The 19,493-nt window shown below is 46.2% G+C and overlaps 1 protein-coding gene across 1 annotated transcript in view; it reads right to left on the bottom strand.

The window, feature by feature from the left end:
• The window catches only part of LOC308095219 (dolichyl-diphosphooligosaccharide--protein glycosyltransferase subunit STT3B), a 143,996-nt gene that overhangs the window by 62,016 nt on the left and 62,487 nt on the right, over positions 1-19,493 (bottom strand). Inside the window, exon 3 of the mRNA XM_080442192.1 lies at positions 7,162-7,449. Coding sequence (XP_080298318.1) covers positions 7,162-7,449 — 288 coding nt within the window. The remainder of the gene's footprint in view (positions 1-7,161; positions 7,450-19,493) is intronic.

Here is a 19,493-nt window from a genome sequence, read left to right as displayed (position 1 = left end):
AAAACTGCTGCCCCAGAAAGCCTCCTGCATATGGTCTACTGTAATTGCAAAACTGCTTGCCAAACATAACGGTGTAGTAGCAGACAATACGGACTGAATTGTGAGAAAAATACAAAAACAATATCTATACTACAATCCGCAGACTGGCTGAAAGCGGGGAAAAAATCAATCACCGGTGTCAGTTGCATGTTAGGTTTCGCTTTTGGTTTGCATGATGCAGTTAGGTTTCGCTTTCGTTTTGCGCTTTGTACAGTACAGTACAGTACAGTACAGTACAGTACAGTCCGTACAGTACAGTACAGTACAGACCGTACAGTACAGTACAGTACAGACCGTACAGTACAGTACAGTACAGTACAGACCGTACAGTACAGTACAGTACAGTACAGACCGTACAGTACAGTACAGTACAGTACAGACCGTACAGTACAGTACAGTACAGACCGTACAGTACAGTACAGTACAGTACAGACAGTACAGTACAGTACAGTACCGTACCGTACCGTACAGTACAGTACAGTACAGTACAGACAGTACAGTACAGTACAGTACAGTACAGACCGTACAGTACAGTACAGTACAGTACAGTACAGTACAGACCGTACAGTACAGTACAGTACAGTACAGTACAGTAGAGACCGTACAGTACAGTACAGTACAGACCGTACAGTACAGTACAGTACAGTACAGACCGTACAGTACAGTACAGTACAGTACAGTACTTTTTTTTTTTTTTTTAATATCCCATGATTTTGTACCCCCAAACGACATTTTCTTTGGGGGGGTTAGGGGGGGTACTAGAATTCTGCCCGCGTAGCGGGCAGAACTTCTAAGTAAAATACAAAAGCATGAAAGCATTTTTTAAAAAATAGGGTTTAGCGGTACTGAGCCTTCACGCGGCGGCCCTGTTTTGACTAATTTCACAGTACCACGCAGTAATAATGCATTTATTCCCAAAATAAATTGTTGAAAGCTTCAACAGAATTTGAATTATAAGTAAGATCACCAATGCTGGGCATTATGTCACGTGGAAAAGGAGAAATGTTCATTTATATTGGACAAGTTTCTTAATTCTTTACATAAATACCCTTATAATCAATTTTTTAATACATAATTGTACTTATCAATACATAATTGTACTTATAATCACTTCACTATAATTTATATAAGCTAATTGGATTCCTAGATCACCAAAACATAGGGTTAGACACCAAAATTACTTGCCTAGGATGAATAATGGAGGAGTAATGGTCTTTTAAGGAACTGGCGGTGGCCATCTTGAAAATTTTACATTTCTAGTGGTCCGATTTTGGTAGACTTTTGATATGTTATTAAGTACACTTGATAATACAATAAACCATTGAGAAACCTTTTGTTCCAATTTTTTGAGGGTCAAACCATATTTGCACCCGCCTAGAAGAAGACTGAGGCACTAAGCCCATTTATTAACCCACCGGGAAAGAATCTTGTCTTTTTTAGGTTTCTTTGGCTATTAAAAAATAGCAGATCTACAAGCTCATAGCGCGGCACTATGAGCTTGTAGATCTGCTATTTTTAGGTAAACAATTTTAGGAAAAAATGTGTGCAAATCTTTGAATACATATACATTTTTAACTCAAATCTTTGCTTCTGGGGGGGTTCGTGGAACAACATATTTTGAGATGGGGGTCCGCGGCCAAATACATTTTGGGGGTCCTTGACATGAAAAAAGCTTGAGAACCACTGATATTATAGCAACATAAGTTTTTTCTCAGTATCTGTCCCTCTCCATCTCTCTAGCACATCGTAAAACAGTGATGTCTCATTATCCACGCTCTAGCTCACTAGTAGCAGATCCCATAGTCTGTACGGCCAGCTTGCACCCGATTGGCTGTTTGCACTTCATAGCCACGCAGACTGACAAGTACCCCATAGCATGGCGATACGGGGAGTCTGAGATACTATACAAAAATAAAATAAAAACACACAAAGAGACAAACAAATACTCTGAATGAAAACAATATACTGTACTGTAGGGCCTGTATAGCCTGGCAGAGATAAAGAATACAACATATTCCAGCTTCAACCTGAGGTTTTTTCAATTCTTCAAAAGGCAGTGGTGGAAAGTACATTCACTCAAGTGCTGTACTTAAGTACAATTTTGAGGTATTTTTTTTACTTTACTGGAGTATTTACAATGTTCAATCATTTTACTTCTACTCCACTACATCTCAAAGGCAAATATTGTAATTTTACTGCACTATAATTATTTGAAAACCTTAGTTTACTTCAGACCTATATACTTTGGCAATTTGAAAATAGCCGATCTACAGTAGAAGCTCGCAACGCCGCCGCAAAGTGAGCTTGTAGATCTTCTGTTTTCAAAGGATTTTTATACATTTTATTTTATACATTTGAAAATGTGACCTTCTGTAATAATGAGTACTTTTGCTTTTGGCACTTTAAGTACATGTTGGTGGCTGGTGCCAATACTTTTTCGTACTCACTCAAGTAAACATTGGACACCGACCTTGCACTTGTAACAGACTATTTCTACAATAGGGTAGTATTGATGCTTTTCCTTTTTCTTCCATCACTTTTCAAAGGTCAGTGGAATGAGAAAGCTCTGCCGAGCAACATGCTTTGTTCCTGATTCCCACTGACCAGAGTAGAAGCCATGCCTGTCACTGAAGGCCTCTGATCAATTATTAAAGTCAAGCCTGGGCTGCAATTAAAAACAAGACTCCCCTGAAAGTTCCTGAGATAAAAGTACATTCTCTGACAGACATTTTCTTTTCGACTAATGTTTAAAAATTACCTTTGCAGCCAACAGCACAGTATTCTGTGCTGTAATCAAAACCAATCTATCTATCTATATTCTATACTATAATTCACGGAATCTGTGTGTGTGTGTGTGTGTGTGTGTGGTTATGTGTGTGTGTCACACACACACAACATTTGTCCTGGGCATAGTTGACAGTGTTCGACCGTTCGGTCCCAAACTTGGTGGGGTGTGTGTGTCCCGTATGACTGACGTGTGCCGACCATTGGTTCCCCGAACCTAAAAAAAATATCTGTATCTGTCAGCCGGCAGGTCTGAGAAAGAGGCAGAAATTCTCTGTGTATTCGGGAGATTGAATGCAACTGCTTCTCTGATTGGCCAACACAAACCGTCGACTTTGCTTAACTCATTGGCCAGTATCATTAATAATTTACTTACTAGCTGTGGCTCCATGTCAACATGTTTCTGATGTATTCAGATCAGCCTCACAGAGTGAGATTATTTCTATAAGGGATGTTGGTCCTGACGGATTCGTTTACAACATAAAACTCACCTGAACCTGCTTCCAACTAATTTCAAAACACATTTCTTGATTTAAAAGCCGTCTCTACAAGCATTCTTCAAATGGACAGACTTTCTGTGTCATACAAAAATGAACGTTGCATTAAAATAATGTCACTTCAGTCAGCATTGTCTGCCATTTATCCATAGTTAAAAAAACAGCAGTAATTATGTAGGTTTACAAACGGTGGCTTTGGCCTTTACCTGGAGTTGTGAGCAGCAAAAACAAACTGTACAACAGTGATCCGTTTCTAAAAGGGTTCTTCTTAGTTAACTGGAACTAGAAGGCAAAGACCCGTAGGTTACAAGTATTTCATTATGAAAGACAAGATTGCATCTTTTTGATGTTCTACACATCAAACAAGTCTTCCTGTCTTCAGAATCAGGCTAAAGGGGATGTTTCTTCAGCAGTGTATGCTGTATTGCTGCCGTCGTTTCTACATTACTGTGACTTTGCTTTGACTTATTTTAGTTCAGATTTCTTAAGCCGTTTTGTTCTTCTTTCATATGAGTTGATTCATATTTCAAATTTCCCTGTTACTGTTGCGAGGTTACTTTATGACAACCCTGTGACTGAATGTGCCCTCTGGTTAGACGTGAAGATAGAAGTACATTAATGATTATGGAACATAATCATACTACATGCTAAATATAATGACTTGAACATTCATGCGTGGCTCTAGATCAAACAATAAATCAATGAAGAACAGAAATGGGAGCACTGCACTGGATGAAAAAGAGTGGTTTTGGTAAAAGATCAGGCGTTCGACAATGCTGTACCCTGACAAAACAACATTGTTATCCATGATTTAATATAGTTTTCTAAAGAGGATTTTTTTACTTAAGATCAGAGTGCCTTGGATCTCTTCCAGACAGCCAACCACAAGTGTGAGTGTGTGTGTGTGTGTGTGTGTGTGTGTGTGTGTGTGTGTGTGTGTGTGTGTGTGTGTGTGTGTGTGTGTGTGTGTGTGTGTGTGTGTGTGTGTGAATACAAGCAGTTGGGAGAAGATCGTAGCTCTAAACTCTGCCTAATTGGTTGTAGTATGCATGCATGGGGTTTTACATAACAAATATCTTGATTTTTCGCACTTACAACTACATAATGATACATGCTAAACAATATCAAAACTGTGCTGAAAACGATTTTTCTTGTATCTATTTTTCTTCTGCTGCAGCTTCGCAAATTCCTGTGAGATGGTAAATGGAAGAGACATGGAATTTTCACCAATAATTGGAAATTGTGTGCACATGCACAACAAATTATGTTGTGCATGTGCAATCGGCCAGATGGTGGTGTCTACATTTTGGCTTATAACACAAATCAGACTGTAAATAAAAACACGTTTGTCCAATCATTACGAAACTCACAGCATACAATCATTTCAGAACACTATTGAACCATGTTTTAGTTTTTTTTTAACAAAGACTGAACCATGTTTTTAACACATTAACCGCCAAGGCCGTAGTCCTACGGTCCATTAAATCCAACTGTTAAGCGCCGAGACCGTAGTCCTACGGTCCACGGTCTTTTCGCGCTAAAATTTTCCAGGTGCACTTTCGGAATTTTTTGATCCATTTCCGGTTCCGGTTTGATGACCGGAAACAGAATTATTTGGGATCCGGTTTTGACGATCACGCCGGCTCCCATTCTAAAGCGCACACTGAAACTCAATTCTCTTCCTGTAGTTTTTTCTCCTCGCATATCACTGTTTAACATAATCCGCTCTAACTACAATCATGGAGATCCGTTTGACATGCGGTTTTCACTGGGAGATACAGTGAGATGTCGCGGATGTAAACAGACCGTGTACGGCTCAATCTTAAGGATTTTAACAAGATCTATGGCGATATGAAAAAATAAAAAATAAATAAATAACACGTTGGCACTGGTGAGTACATTATGAGATTAACCTCTGGCGGTCGATGTGTTAAACTTAACTTAAAAATGAAATTGCCCAATAGAGGGCAGCATCCGTTCCAAATATGTGCATGGACAGTTTGTCCATACTTTAATTAAGCTGTTGAAAAAAGTACCTACTGAAAAGTATGGGGTGACTGCTTTGCCCAGGACGTATATAGCCATAAATTAATTAGAAGGTTTTGCCATTTCTTACAACAGGTTGTGTTTATGCATGGTCACTCAGACAGGCATTACAGAGGTGTTTGAAGCTCCTGGAAGATGGCTCATGAGCCAACATCTCTTCAAAACGAAATAAACTAGCGGGCAAACTGTGCTTCCACCCCATGTTAGAGCGTCTCAAACCCTGCCTGTGTTTAAATCACGTTTGAAGACTCACTTGTACTCCTTGGCGTTCGAAAATGTAACTGAAAGTTGCCGTATCTACAAGGCATTGTGTCTCTATGTTGTGCTGTTTATTGTGTAGTGTATTGTAATGCTCTTGCATATTTTAGTATTTTGTTGTTACTGAGTGTACAGCACTTTGGTTCAACACTAAATGTGCTCTATAAATAAAATGGATTGAATTGGAACTATTGCTGCTTTTGCTGCTGGCAGAATGCGGAAACAAAACAAAATAAATAACACCCACCTTGAACATCTGAGCAATCAAACAATGTTCTGTCCGAACTTTCTTTGGCACTGCCGAAGTTCTGAATCATCATACCTCACTTTAACACTGCGACATCATTCAGTAGTTACTGGCTACACAGTCCAAACAAAGTTTGGATGTCAGTTGAAGAATGAAGGCAGTTGCAGAGTCTGTGTTGGCTTGAAAACCCCAAATCGCCAGTTTGCAGCGCTACTGTCGGTGTCTAAAGTTTAGTCTAAGGAAACACTTCAGTGAAAACATCTTCCCTCTGCTGGTCTACTGCAATTTACCTTTTTATACCGCATGGCCATGGAGCATGATTGGTCGGAGTGTGTTAATTATTTTCCGATAACCACACCATTGAGGCGGCGGCCTCATCACCATTCATAATGACAATTGTATTAACAGTTATTAGGCTAACATTAGCTACGGACAGCAGACTGACTCAGCTGGTGCTCGTTTCTAGGTCGTTACTATGGCTTCTCCCACTTGCTGGAGAGGTAAAGTTGTGTTTATTCCAAGGATGATAAAGAGAGTACCAGCATAAAGTTTCTATTGAGAGAGTGCATTGAGAGGCTAATAACCTCCATGGAGACAAACCCCCATTACACATTTACTGCATCAAGTCTTAAGTGCAGCAGCAAGTAAAAACATATAAAACATGGTGCCTAGTGACTTAGCCAGTTAGTGCACAGACCATATATGCTCCTTGTGAGAGCGATGACCTGGGTTCGAATATGAACCCTGTCTTGTCTCGCATGTCTCTCCTCTGTAACTGCCCTAGATTTCCTCTCCCTCTCTGTCCGGGTAGCTCAGTCGGTAGAGCCTTTGGACCACAAGGTCATGGGTTCGATCCCGGGCACCACCAACTCAGCGTATGAGTAGCACGGCTTGGGTGCGGCAAAAAAGTAAAAGTACAATATATCAGCTACCTACTTTCTTAAACAGATGAGACAAGCAGGGCCGTAGTTACACCGAACTATATGAAATAAAGCATAAAATGCCCCCTATAAAATCTTTAAAACAAACGCAGAGCTACACTGTTGAAGGGTTTAATCATATTAATCCATTAAAACCGGGAAGGCATCTGTGTCATTTTAGATTTTTGCGTTGGCTATTCCAAAATAGCAGATATACAAGATCGGCTTGTACATCTGTTATTTTTGAACATTTTTGAAAAATCTTGAAAGTGTGAGAACTGCTGATTTAGAAGGCATTTGTAGAATGGGCCTCAGGTCTTAATAACTTCAGGTCAGGTCTTAAGATAACGTGTGCTGTGCAAATGCGTACCCATAGGTAGTAGGTGAACTGGAGGGCAAAGATGGCGATGCCCTCGTTGTCGAAGGAGCCCGCCACTGAGCGGGAGATGTAACCGGGGACGATGGCGATGAAGCAGGCGGCCAGCAGGCCGGCGCCTTGGTTCCACAGCTCCTTGGTCAGCAGAAAGGTGGAGATGGAGGTCAGGCCGCTGAACACCGGAGCCAGGAAGACGCACACGTCACGGATGTGGACGGTAATGTGCAGCAGGTTGAGAACGTAGTGGATGAGTCCCGCAGTGACCATCAACCCTGGATATACCTGGAGATGGAGGGAGAGAGGGAGAGAGAGTGGGTATTGGGAGGGAGAGAAACCGTGTCAGAAACGTCGTCGCTGTAACATAATCGTCTAATCGCAATTATATTTGCATGATCGTCAAAATTGTTTCCATGATCAAAAATACATTAGCAAATATAAATAAAAAAAATACATAGCAGATCTACTGTATAAGCTTACAGCGTGTCACTTAGCGACGCGCTGTAAGCTTATAGATCTGCCAAAAAAAAACATACAAAATATAAGGTTTCTGCCCTTCAGTGACAACATAAAGAACTGTTTAGTTTGGCATCAATGTGACCCTGCCTCATGCATAATTGAAAAGAGGACCAGGACTTGCATCAGTGCAACAGAGAGAGAGAGAGAGAGAGAGAGAGAGAGAGAGAGAGAGAGAGAGAGAGAGAGAGAGGAGAGAGAGAGAGAGAGAGAGAGAGAGAGAGAGAGAGAGAGAGAGAGAGAGAGAGAGAGAGACAGAGAGAGAGAGACAGAGAGAGAGAGACAGGGACAGAGAGAGACAGGGACAGAGAGAGAGAGAGACAGGGACAGAGAGAGAGACAGGGACAGAGAGAGATACAGAGAGAGAGAGAGAGAGAGAGAGAGAGAGAGAGAGAGAGAGAGAGAGAGAGAGAGAGAGAGAGAGAGAGAGAGAGAGAGTGAACAAGGAGGCAGGAGGGGATGTAATCATAAGTGATAAGAATAGTGTAGTGATGGGGAGGTTGGAGGGCAAAACAAAGGGGCGCAAGGGAGACAAAGACAGCGGAGAGAGAGAGCGAGGGAGAGCGATAGAGTTAGGTCAGAGAGAGATGTAAGGACGGCGGGCGAGGCACAAGAGAGACGAGACGCACAGCTCCAGCTGTACGGGTTCAACTCTACACTATACCCAGAGTTTGAACTAGTGCTATTTAAAAACACATCCTGTCTGTCTCATGGACGGTCGATCTGCTGCTATTGGATTGCGTTCAAACTCAAGGGGGCGGGGGGGGAGGGGCTAGGTCAAGCTAGTGCTGCGCGGCTCACCTCTCTCCTACGCATCACAAGAACAGGAGCTAATTGAATCTGCCTTGGATCAGACACGAAGGCTGGCTACCGCCGCCGTGCAAGGAGAACTTGTACAGAAGTTTCAGAGTAGTTAATGAATTAACCCATTAACACATCCACTGCCAAGGGCTAATCTCATAATGTACTCACCAGTGCCAAGGTGTTTTTGTTGTTTTTTTGTTTTTTTCATGTCGCCATAGATCTTGTTAAAATCCTTAAGATTGAGCGCTACACAGTCTGTTTACATCCGCGCGATCTCCCTGTATCTCCCAGTGAAAACCACGTGTCAAACGGGGCATCCATGTTTGAGTTAGAGCGGATTACGTTAAACAGTGAAATGCGAGGAGAAAAAACTACAGGAAGAGAATTGAGTTTCAGTTTCGTCTGTAGAACGAGGGCGGGCGTGATCGTGAAAACCGGATCCCAAATAATTCTATTTCCTGTCATCAAACCGGAAACGGAAGTGGATCAAAAAAATTCCGAAAGTGCACCCGGACCGCGCATGCGCGAAAAGACCGCAGCCCGTAGGGCTACGGTCTCGGCACTTAACAGTTGGATTTAACGGCCCGTAGGACTACGGTCTTGGCAGTTAATGTGTTAAGACCGGGAACGCATCTGTGTCCATTTTTTATTAATTTACACTTTGGCTATTCAAAAATAGCAGATATACAAGCTCGTAGCGCGGCACCGAGTGCCGCGCTACGAGCTTGTAGATCTGCTATTTTTGAAAAATCGTGAAAATGTGTGCAAATCTTGTAATATATATTATTTTAAAGCGAAAATGTTTAACTACAAAGATTTGCTTCTGGGGGTCCCTGAAACAAAATATTTGGAGATGGGGGTCCGCGGCCAAATACATATGACAATTATAAAAAAGTTTGAGAACCATCGATATAGCGACATACGTTTTTTTGAAAACCTTCGGAATTTAGAAGACATTTGTAGAAACGGCATCAGGTCTTAATGGGTTAATACAGTTGAGGGAAGGACGGGAGTGGGACATGGACCTGAACAGAACAACCCTGTATCGCATGATGAGAGGGTTCCAATTAAGACCATGCACCAGGCACACCGAGTCTGCGGTCATGAGGAGAGCCGCGTGGGATACGTTTTAAGGACCCAGTAATGCCCCCTAATGTGTGTGCGTGGCCGCGTGCTGTAGTCACAGGGCACAAACTCAACGTGCCGCCCGCTCCACTCCGGTCTGAACACATTTCTAATTAGCCGGAGCCCGGGAGACCTTTAAAGTCCATCAACTGTGGGTCTTAATGCACCTTCCCTGCCTCCTAAATCAGCCGGCATGAGCCTTTCTCAGGCCCTGCGGAATGGACCGCGGCCAAATGGAACCCCGGGGCTGCTGCCATTTACAAAACCACTGCTGGAATTATTAGCGGTTTGAGCGTTGTCCAACCTGTCTTGCCCCCCCCCCCCCCTAAACAGATGCTTTGGGGCTTTTCCATCGCGCTTTTATCCTAACCGCACATTTAGTTCCAAGTCGAAGGCCTGATGGATTTGAGAAAAAAAAAAAGGCACTGTGGGGAGATTCTCCTCCTGGAAATAAAAGGGACGCTTTATTGGCTTGACAGTGTTCCATTGTTACGGCTTGTCACATCAGAGTGCACCCTGGCTCCTTATCTACGACTTCAGAGAAAGCACAATTGTCAGCTGTCCTCTGGGGACCGGAGTGAGGGAGGTAGGGAGGGAGAAGAAGAGAGAGGGGGTTGAAAAGAAAAAGTGAAGAACAGAAGGGTTGGGCTATGCAGAAAAGGTGGCCATCATATTAACAGAGATCTGTTCATTCAGCTTCAAAACGATGCAACCAGTCTGAACACTAATGCACAATTAATGAACACGGCCTTCATCTGCTGAACGGAGAGAGAGAGAGAGACGGAGAGAGATCTGCTGATAGACAGACAAAGAGAGACACAGTGAAATAAGGGATAGAGAGGCTGCAAGAGATTGAAAGATTTGAAATATTTATTTTGTCACATACTGTGCATCTATGTGCAATGATATGTTGGTGCGGCAGACTGTGCTACAAGTAAAGTCCAGCATATATAAACTAGTACAAGATTTCATTTTTGTAAGCGTACAATGTAGGTAAACCTAATAATAGTGCAAAAGTAGCATCGGTACACACAGACCTTGGTGTAGTAAATGACCACAGACTAGGATATAATATATTATACGATTAGAATTGCACCTTCCCTGGGTTACTGTGGTATGATATATCTCTGTATTTGTGCAGCCCAAAACAAAAATATACAGAATATGGAATATACAGAGGGAAAAAAAATTATGAATACATTAGGAACCAAGGTTATACATAATGTACTATTTCGAATTGCACCTCCACTGGGTTATTGAGGTAGGATCTACTATATGTTGCAGTCAAAAAACGAAAAATATACAGAATATAGAACTAGTTCATACCCGGGGATTGTGGCCAAACTATATGCAGGCTTTTGGGTTATGTGCTTGGTATGCATAGTTACTGTACAGTTTTGGAGAGGAACGCTGCTCATGTGATCCTGTTGGTGTGTGTGTGTGTGTGTGTGACAACCCGGTCATTTATGACCCGGCTTACAAGCGTGTCAATGTGCGTTCGAGTGCTATGGACGATACATACAAAGCCACCCTGAGCTTACACAAGGATGTCTGTGTACACGGCCGCTAAACGAAACGCCTTTATGACTTTGTAGCGATGCGTGTTCTACCCGTTGTCTGTGTGGCGTTGCCGTTGTGTGTGTGTGTGTGTGTGTGTAAACTGTAGCCCCGAAGCTAAGTTCACTCAGTGGATACTGCTCCCATAGCCTGCGGGGACCGTCACCGTGACAACAGAGCCCATAGGCCGTGGGCACTGTGGAGTGTCGCTGTCTAGAACGCCAGGTGAGCGCTTCCACCAGGTTAGCCAGAGCTCTGAGGGAGGAGTTCAGCACCAAGGCCAGCTCCGGCCCCTGGGCCAGCTCATTGAGGGGAGGTATGTACCTAGGTCTGTTCTTAATCAGTTTGATGTGATGACACCTGCCCTCCAACTAACAGGCTGGAGACAGCTGCACTGAGTTGGGTCTGATCAAGCTCTAGCTATAAAGGTGCTCACACTCCCTCAGTTCTGGCTGGCTCTCCTTGGTGGAAGGACTCTGCTCGGGCGGTAAGCGACATACTCCACTTCCTCAATATTAGTTGTGCGGTTAAGACATGAAACTAATTTGATGTTTTCTATTTGTTTTAGGCAACATAGGACGCTCATATCTAATTGGAACGATACCCCGATCCGGGAAGAAGTTTTGTTGGAATTGTTTGATTAATTCCCCCCCCACCCTGCTGTTGTAAGGAATCCCCCCAATAAATCTGTTATTTTGTGCACTCAAAACCCTCTGCCTCTGTCTTGGTTCGTTCAGTCTTTACATTATGGTGGAGAATACGGGTAAAGACTGATCGCCGCCAACCCCAGACAGCATGGAACACGCACACGCCCTCACCGCTCTGCTAAAAAGTCAGACTGAACTACAAAATGCGGTGCAGGAATTGTTAAAGAAAATTGACAGAGACAATAGAACCCCACGAGCCCCTGGTGATGTGCTCACCAAGTTATCCCCTGAGGACGATGTCGAGGCCTACTTAGAGGTGTTTGAGCGGACAGCTGCGCGAGAGCGATGGCTAGCGGCCGACTGGGCCGGTATAATTGCCCCGTTCCTGACCGGGGACACCCAGCGCGTTTCCCGTGACCTACCAGTGGCCGACGCAAGGGACTACCCCAAGCTGAAAGCGGCCATCCTTGCCCGACACGGGTATAGTCTGCCGGCCCGGGCCCAACGCTACCATGGCTGGACCTACGACCCCGCTCAGGCCCCACGGGCCCAGGTAGCCGCCCTGGTGCGGCACGCCCAAAGTTGGCTCACATATCCGGGGGAGCCTCCGTGGATAGAGAGGTTGATTATTGACAGATGTATAAGAGCGTTGCCGCCCGATGCACGAAAATATGCTGCCCAAGTCAGCCCTGGGGCCGTAGAAGACCTAGTTGCCCTCCTGGAGAACTACCAGGTCAGCCTGGAAATGATGAAGACGATGAAAGTGGAGGCCCCTCGGGGGGCCGCTGACGAGAGGACCAGCCGAGAACGTAGGCGGGGGACGCCGCCTGCACAGCCACCGCCCCCCTTTAGACCTGCACCAACGACCGACCGACCGGCCCGGTCATCGCCGAGGAAGTGTTATGTTTGTGGTCAGGAGGACCATATATCGTGGGCCTGCCCAGAGCGAGATGTCACCATGGCCTCCGCAGCGAGCTCCGATGCACCGCGACGCAGCCTACACACCTCCTCCTCCAACACTCCGGTGGGCCACCGACACGCCTTGCTCCCGGTGAAGGTGGATGGCACCGACGCCCTTGCACTGTTGGACTCGGGCAGTGCGGTCACGCTGGTCCGGGCGGACCTGGCAGGCCCGACTGGGACCACCACCGTCCCGGTGACGTGTGTGCACGGGGACATGCGGCATTATCCGGTCACTCAGGTTCGCATCCAGACGCCCCGAGGAGATGCCACCGTGCCGGCTGGTGTCGTGCCCAACCTACCAGTGCCACTCCTCATCGGCTCCGATTGTGTCCTCTTTGACCGGTATTGGTCGGCTGGAGTGCGTCGGGAGACCCCAAGGCCCCAGAGACGACGGGCCAGACGGGCGTCCCGAGTCACAGCCATACCTGCCTGCCCTGTGTTCCAGCCGGATTCGGAGGCTCCACGTACTGAAAGTTCAGAGGGAGATGGTGCTGCCAGTGAGGAGGAAGGGGCGACGGCCGCAGCGAACGAGGCGGGGGACCCCTCCGAGAACACAGAGACTGAACCCTTCTCTGAGTTTCCCCGCCTGGAGACGGCGGGCCCAACCCATGCTGGGGGCTTCGCCAGCGCCCAATGGGGCGACCCCAACTTGGAGACCGCGAGACAGAATGTGTCAGCAGTGGATGGCCGACTCGGCGAGGGGGTGAGTGAACTGGCCCCTCCTTATTTTGTTGTGAAAAATGGCCTGTTATATCGGGGAGTGAAAGCTAAGGGGGGGGACGTAATTGAACAGCTGTTGGTACCTAAGTCTTATGTCTCCCGAGTCCTCTACCTAGCCCACACTCACCAGCTGGGGGCCCACCTGGGAGTCCAAAAGACGTATGACCGCATCCTGGGCCGTTTCTATTGGCCAGGTGTGAAAAGAGCGGTGGAGGATTTCTGCAGGGGCTGTGCGGAATGCCAGAAGTCCGCACCACGGCCGAACCAGCGTAATCCCCTCATACCACTGCCCATTATTGGGACCCCATTCACCCGACTGGCTATGGACATCGTCGGACCCCTCCCGAAGTCTGCCCGGGGCCACAGGTTCATTCTGGTCATATTGGATTACGCCACACGATACCCTGAGGCCATTCCCCTTCGCACTGCCACGGCCAAGAACGTGGCCAGAGAGATGTTCCTATTGTTTAGCCGGGTTGGGATAGCAGAGGAGGTTTTAACAGACCAGGGAAGCTGCTTCATGTCACGAATCATGGCCGCCCTGTGTAAGTGGTTAAAAGTGAGACAGGTGCGTACCTCCGTCTACCATCCCCAGACGGACGGATTAGTAGAGCGGTTCAACAAGACTTTAAAGCAGATGCTCACCAAGCTGACAGACGTAGACGGAAAGAACTGGGACCAGTTATTGCCGTATGTTCTCTTTGCTATCCGCGAAGTACCCCAGGCCTCCACAGGGTTTTCACCCTTTGAACTGTTGTATGGTCGAAACCCCAGGGGCCTTCTGGACCTAGCTAAGGAAGCCTGGGCAAGCCAACCGTCTCCCCACCGAAGCATTATTGAGCACGTGGACCAGATGCAGACCAGGATGAAGAACGTCTGGCCGGTGGTGCGGGAGCACATGGAGAAGGCTCAAGCGGCCCAATGCCGAACCTACAACAGAGGTGCCCGCCTTCGTGAGTTCCAGGAGGGCGAGAAGGTTCTGGTGCTCGTGCCGAGTCACGAATGTAAATTCCTTGCCAAGTGGCAGGGGCCTTATGAGGTGGTCAGAAAGGTGGGGCCAGTGAACTACCGGGTAAGCCAGCCGGGCCGGCGAAAGGGCCATCAAATCTACCACATTAACATTCTTAAAAAGTGGCATGCTGCAGAAGTTCCACCCAACCCGGCCTTGTTAACTACTGTGTCTCCTCAGACCCCACCTCCTCCTGTCACAGGCACTGACCTCTCGCCCCCTCAGCAGCAGGACCTGAGAGAACTCATAAGTCGAAGCCGAGATGTGTTCTCGGAACTGCCGGGACGAACGACGGTCATCAAGCATGACATACAAAGCCCCCGGGGGACAGTGGTCCGACAGCGTCCATACCGGATACCGGAGGCCAGGCGAGAGGCCATACGAGAAGAGGTGAAAAAGATGTTGGAGCTGGGGGTGATTGAGGAGTCGTACAGCCCCTGGTCCAGCCCTATTGTAATTGTCCCGAAGCCGGATGGGACATTACGCTTCTGTAATGACTTTAGGAAGGTCAATGACGTCTCTCTTTTCGATGCCTATCCGATGCCACGCGTCGACGAGCTCATTGAACGACTGGGGCCCGCTCGCTTTGTCAGCACACTGGATCTGACAAAAGGGTACTGGCAGGTCCCCTTGACGGAGAGAGCCAAGCCGAAGACCGCCTTCGCAACCCCGGACGGGCTTTTCCAGTATACTGTCCTCCCCTTCGGCGTCCATGGCGCCCCCGCCACCTTTCAACGTCTGATGGACCGTGTCCTCCGGCCCCACCAACAATATGCTGCGGCCTACCTGGACGACATTGTGATCCACAGCTCCACCTGGACCGACCACCTGCAGCATCTGGAGGCCGTTCTGGGGGCGCTCCGGCAGGCAGGGCTCACGGCGAATGCCAGGAAGTGTCGCCTAGGGCTGAATGAGACCGACTACCTTGGCTACACCATTGGGAGGGGGTGTGTGAAGCCACAGACGCAGAAAGTTGAGAAAATCCGAAACTGGCCACGGCCAGTTACAAAAAAACAGGTAAAATCTTTCCTCGGCCTGGTGTCCTACTATCAGAAATTCATTGCAAATTTTGCTACTGTGGCAGCACCCCTCTATGACTTAACCCGAAACTGCCTGCCCCACCATGTTAAGTGGACGGAAGAGACGGAGGCTGTCTTCCAGACACTGAGACGGGCCCTGTGTGAGGAGCCGGTCTTGGTGGCCCCTGACTTCACTAAACCCTTCGTTCTACTCACGGATGCGTCGGGCACTGGCATAGGGGCGGTCTTGGCACAGGTCATTGAGGGAGAAGAACATCCCATAACATTCATCAGCCGGAAGCTGCTGAAACACGAGAAGAACTACTCGACTGTGGAAAAGGAGTGCCTGGCGGTAAAGTGGGCCATACACCACCTGAGGTACTACCTATGGGGCAGGGAGTTCACCCTCGTGACAGACCACGCACCACTGAGGTGGATGTCCACAAATAAGGATAAGAACGACAGAGTCACCCGCTGGTTCCTTGAGTTACAGGACTACAAGTTCAGAGTGGAGCATCGACCAGGAAAGGACATCCAGCATGCAGATGCCATGTCCCGGTTGTACGAAGAGGAAGGACTTGAAGCTCCCACCCCAGGCGGCGAGCTTAGGGGGAGGGTATGTGGAGTGTCGCTGTCTAGAACGCCAGGTGAGCGCTTCCACCAGGTTAGCCAGAGCTCTGAGGGAGGAGTTCAGCACCAAGGCCAGCTCCGGCCCCTGGGCCAGCTCATTGAGGGGAGGTATGTACCTAGGTCTGTTCTTAATCAGTTTGATGTGATGACACCTGCCCTCCAACTAACAGGCTGGAGACAGCTGCACTGAGTTGGGTCTGATCAAGCTCTAGCTATAAAGGTGCTCACACTCCCTCAGTTCTGGCTGGCTCTCCTTGGTGGAAGGACTCTGCTCGGGCGGTAAGCGACATACTCCACTTCCTCAATATTAGTTGTGCGGTTAAGACATGAAACTAATTTGATGTTTTCTATTTGTTTTAGGCAACATAGGACGCTCATATCTAATTGGAACGATACCCCGATCCGGGAAGAAGTTTTGTTGGAATTGTTTGATTAATTCCCCCCCCACCCTGCTGTTGTAAGGAATCCCCCCAATAAATCTGTTATTTTGTGCACTCAAAACCCTCTGCCTCTGTCTTGGTTCGTTCAGTCTTTACAGCACGTGTGCGTAGCGTGACTGCATTACACTTGGGGAAAGTGAAAAACAGGCTTTGTCACCGTCTTCATATGTTCATGGTCAATGCCCGTGGGGAAGTTCAGATCAATTGCTCAACCCACTGAGGAGACAGAGATTCCTTAAATTAGTAGTACGAAGATATTGAGAGAAAGATGGGTGGACGGCAGAAGGAAGTGGCGAGGGGAGGAGAAGTAATGAGAGAGAATAGAAGAACTGGGAAAATGATGGGAAAGAGACAGTGGGAAAGAGAACAGCAGGACAGAAAATGAGAGAGAGAATGAAGGAAAAAGAGGAAAAGTAATAAGCAGAGGTCGAGTTTGTAGGACAAAGTTGGGTCTCTGCTCTAGAAGTAAAATGTTCTGGAACAGCTCGTGATTTGGCACGATAACAACATTGAAATGAATTGACACCAGGACACTGCTGTCAGAGACGTCGTTTGGACCGCGTTTCACGTTCTTGCATCCTGAGCAGATGTTCTACATACTGGCAAGAAGAACATGCGTCAGATTTCCCAGTCTAACTATCTGAAGAGAAATGTTACAAAAAACACAAACCTAAAAGTAAAACGAGAGTGAATGTGGATGTGTACAGTGTTGCCAGATCCTGTGAGAGAAACAAGCAACCAGGGTCTAGGAAAACCAGCCCAAAAGAAGCGACTATGGCCACATGAGCACTTTAACATGTACATTAGCCATTTGAAAATAGCAGATCTACAAGCTCACAACGCGTCGCGATGCGACGCGTTGTGAGCTTGTAGATCGGCTATTTTCAAATCAAATCCTGCGGGGAACTTATAATAATCAGATCTGGCAACCCTGGATGTGTACACAACAGTATGCAGATAGCTGGTGAATGTACGGACAAAGGGAAGTCAACTCCACTCTCTCAATTTCTCACGGTGGATGCTAAAGTAACCATAGCAACGGGTCTGCCTGCCATGAACAACTTTGGCTTCCCAGTGCAACTACTGTAAAGTCTTTAGTCTTTTCAGTTTTCTGTCACTTGACAACATTCACGTTCTGGGGGCGTAGTTTTCTCTTTCGGAATGTTTTTAATTGACTGTCACCGACAGAAGCTCCAACTTTCAGACGTTTGCCCCTGAATCGAATCCAAGTGCTAATTAATTTATTCTATGACTGCAGAAATTCCTTCAATGACATTTATTATTTTTGTGGGCAATATTTATTTTTATTGCTTTGCTTTATGATTGACAGGAAAGTAGAAAGAGGAAATAATAAAAAATAGTACATTATTGTCCATGGGTGTGTGTGTGCGTGTCCGCCCGTCCGTGTACAGCTAATCTCCAGCACCGCTGGCCCGATCAATGTGAAACTGTGTACACAGAGCAGAACCTCTGCCCCAAATGTTTCACATCAGCTATAGCGCCACCAGGAGGCCGGTTTTGCGAAACCTTTTTTTTATATTACTACTGCAGATTTTTGTCCAAACATCCTGTCAATCTATACACATGATCTCTATAGTCATGTGATAAAGACGGATCTGTCTTTTTCAAATTCCATCCTGATTGGCTAAGATTGCCCTCCAAACAAAATGCCTCAAAACATGAACGCAGCATCCGATTATATAAAATACACATCAAATAAGACAAATACAAAACAGAGGCACTAAATGAACTGAAAGTACATTTTCAGAAGTGCGTTGAAGGAAGATACTTTGCTCGCCACAGTTCCCCAGGCAGGGCGTTCCAAAAAAGTTCCACAAAAGTCCAATTTCCCCAGGTAATGAGGTGAGTTTTAGGAACAACCCAGAGGGCCCTATTTGATCATCTCAGGCTGTGCTTTGACTCAAATAGGACCAGCATATTTTAAATCTAACTGGAGCCTGGCCTTACAAGGCTTTAAAATCATCAGTAAGATTTTTAAATAAATTCTTATTCCTAAACTCATAGGCAACAGTCAAGCGGCTGAATTTTGCACCAATTGCCTATTGGAGATGTTTTGTTTTTTGTTACTGAGCCCTGAGTACAGGGAGTTACAGCAGTCTAAGTGCGACAAAATAAAAGCATGGATTACGTTTTCAAGGTCTGCAAATGACAGGAAAGACTTCATTCGGGCTGTGTTTCTCAGTTGGAGGAAGCATGATTGTACAACCCTCGTCAGTTGAATCGTCCATCGAATGAGAGAGGTTTGAGTCAAAAATCACAAGCAGATTATAGGCTGCATGCATAACACTATTGGACATGCTGCCGAAGTATGACTTGAAGGATTGGGTGGTATTTGGGGGGACAAATAGGAGGACCTCAGATTTTGCCTCGTTTAGCAGTCACTGTACCGCTAAATTAGCTGTATGTACATGGATCACCTCAGATGAGGCAGAGTTCAAACTAGGACTTCAACAGCCAATAGAACTTATCTATTCAATCGATTATAAAAATTAATTGAGAACCGATTTTAATTACATTTTTATTGATGGGGGGGGGTCTTTTCCTCCTCACCTCGAGGTGTGCCAGCAGGGTAAAAACAGCCGTGGCAAACCACAGAAATGTGTGGGGAGGATTAAATAAAAAGGGACAAATAATTGGCTAATCTAAATTCAAAGCAAAACAAATAAAAAAAACAGTGGAGGTATTGTTCAAGGGGAACTGACAACTACATTGGCGAGGAAATGTTTTGTTTTTGTTTTTTAGTTTTTTTAAGTGCCAAAAAAAAAAGATTAACTGCACTGAAAGGTTCAGCCGACACCATATGCCCACCAACAGGTTAACACAGTTTAAGAATGTTTGTTACTCTCTTTCAGCAAAGCAAAGTGCTTGGGAACTTTGG

The sequence above is a fragment of the Gymnoscopelus braueri genome, assembly GCF_963280865.1.
Source record: "Gymnoscopelus braueri genome assembly, chromosome: 11".
NCBI classification, from domain to species: domain Eukaryota; kingdom Metazoa; phylum Chordata; class Actinopteri; order Myctophiformes; family Myctophidae; genus Gymnoscopelus; species Gymnoscopelus braueri.
Note: the sequence above shows the minus strand (reverse complement) of the source record. Positions and strands in the feature narration are given on the sequence as shown.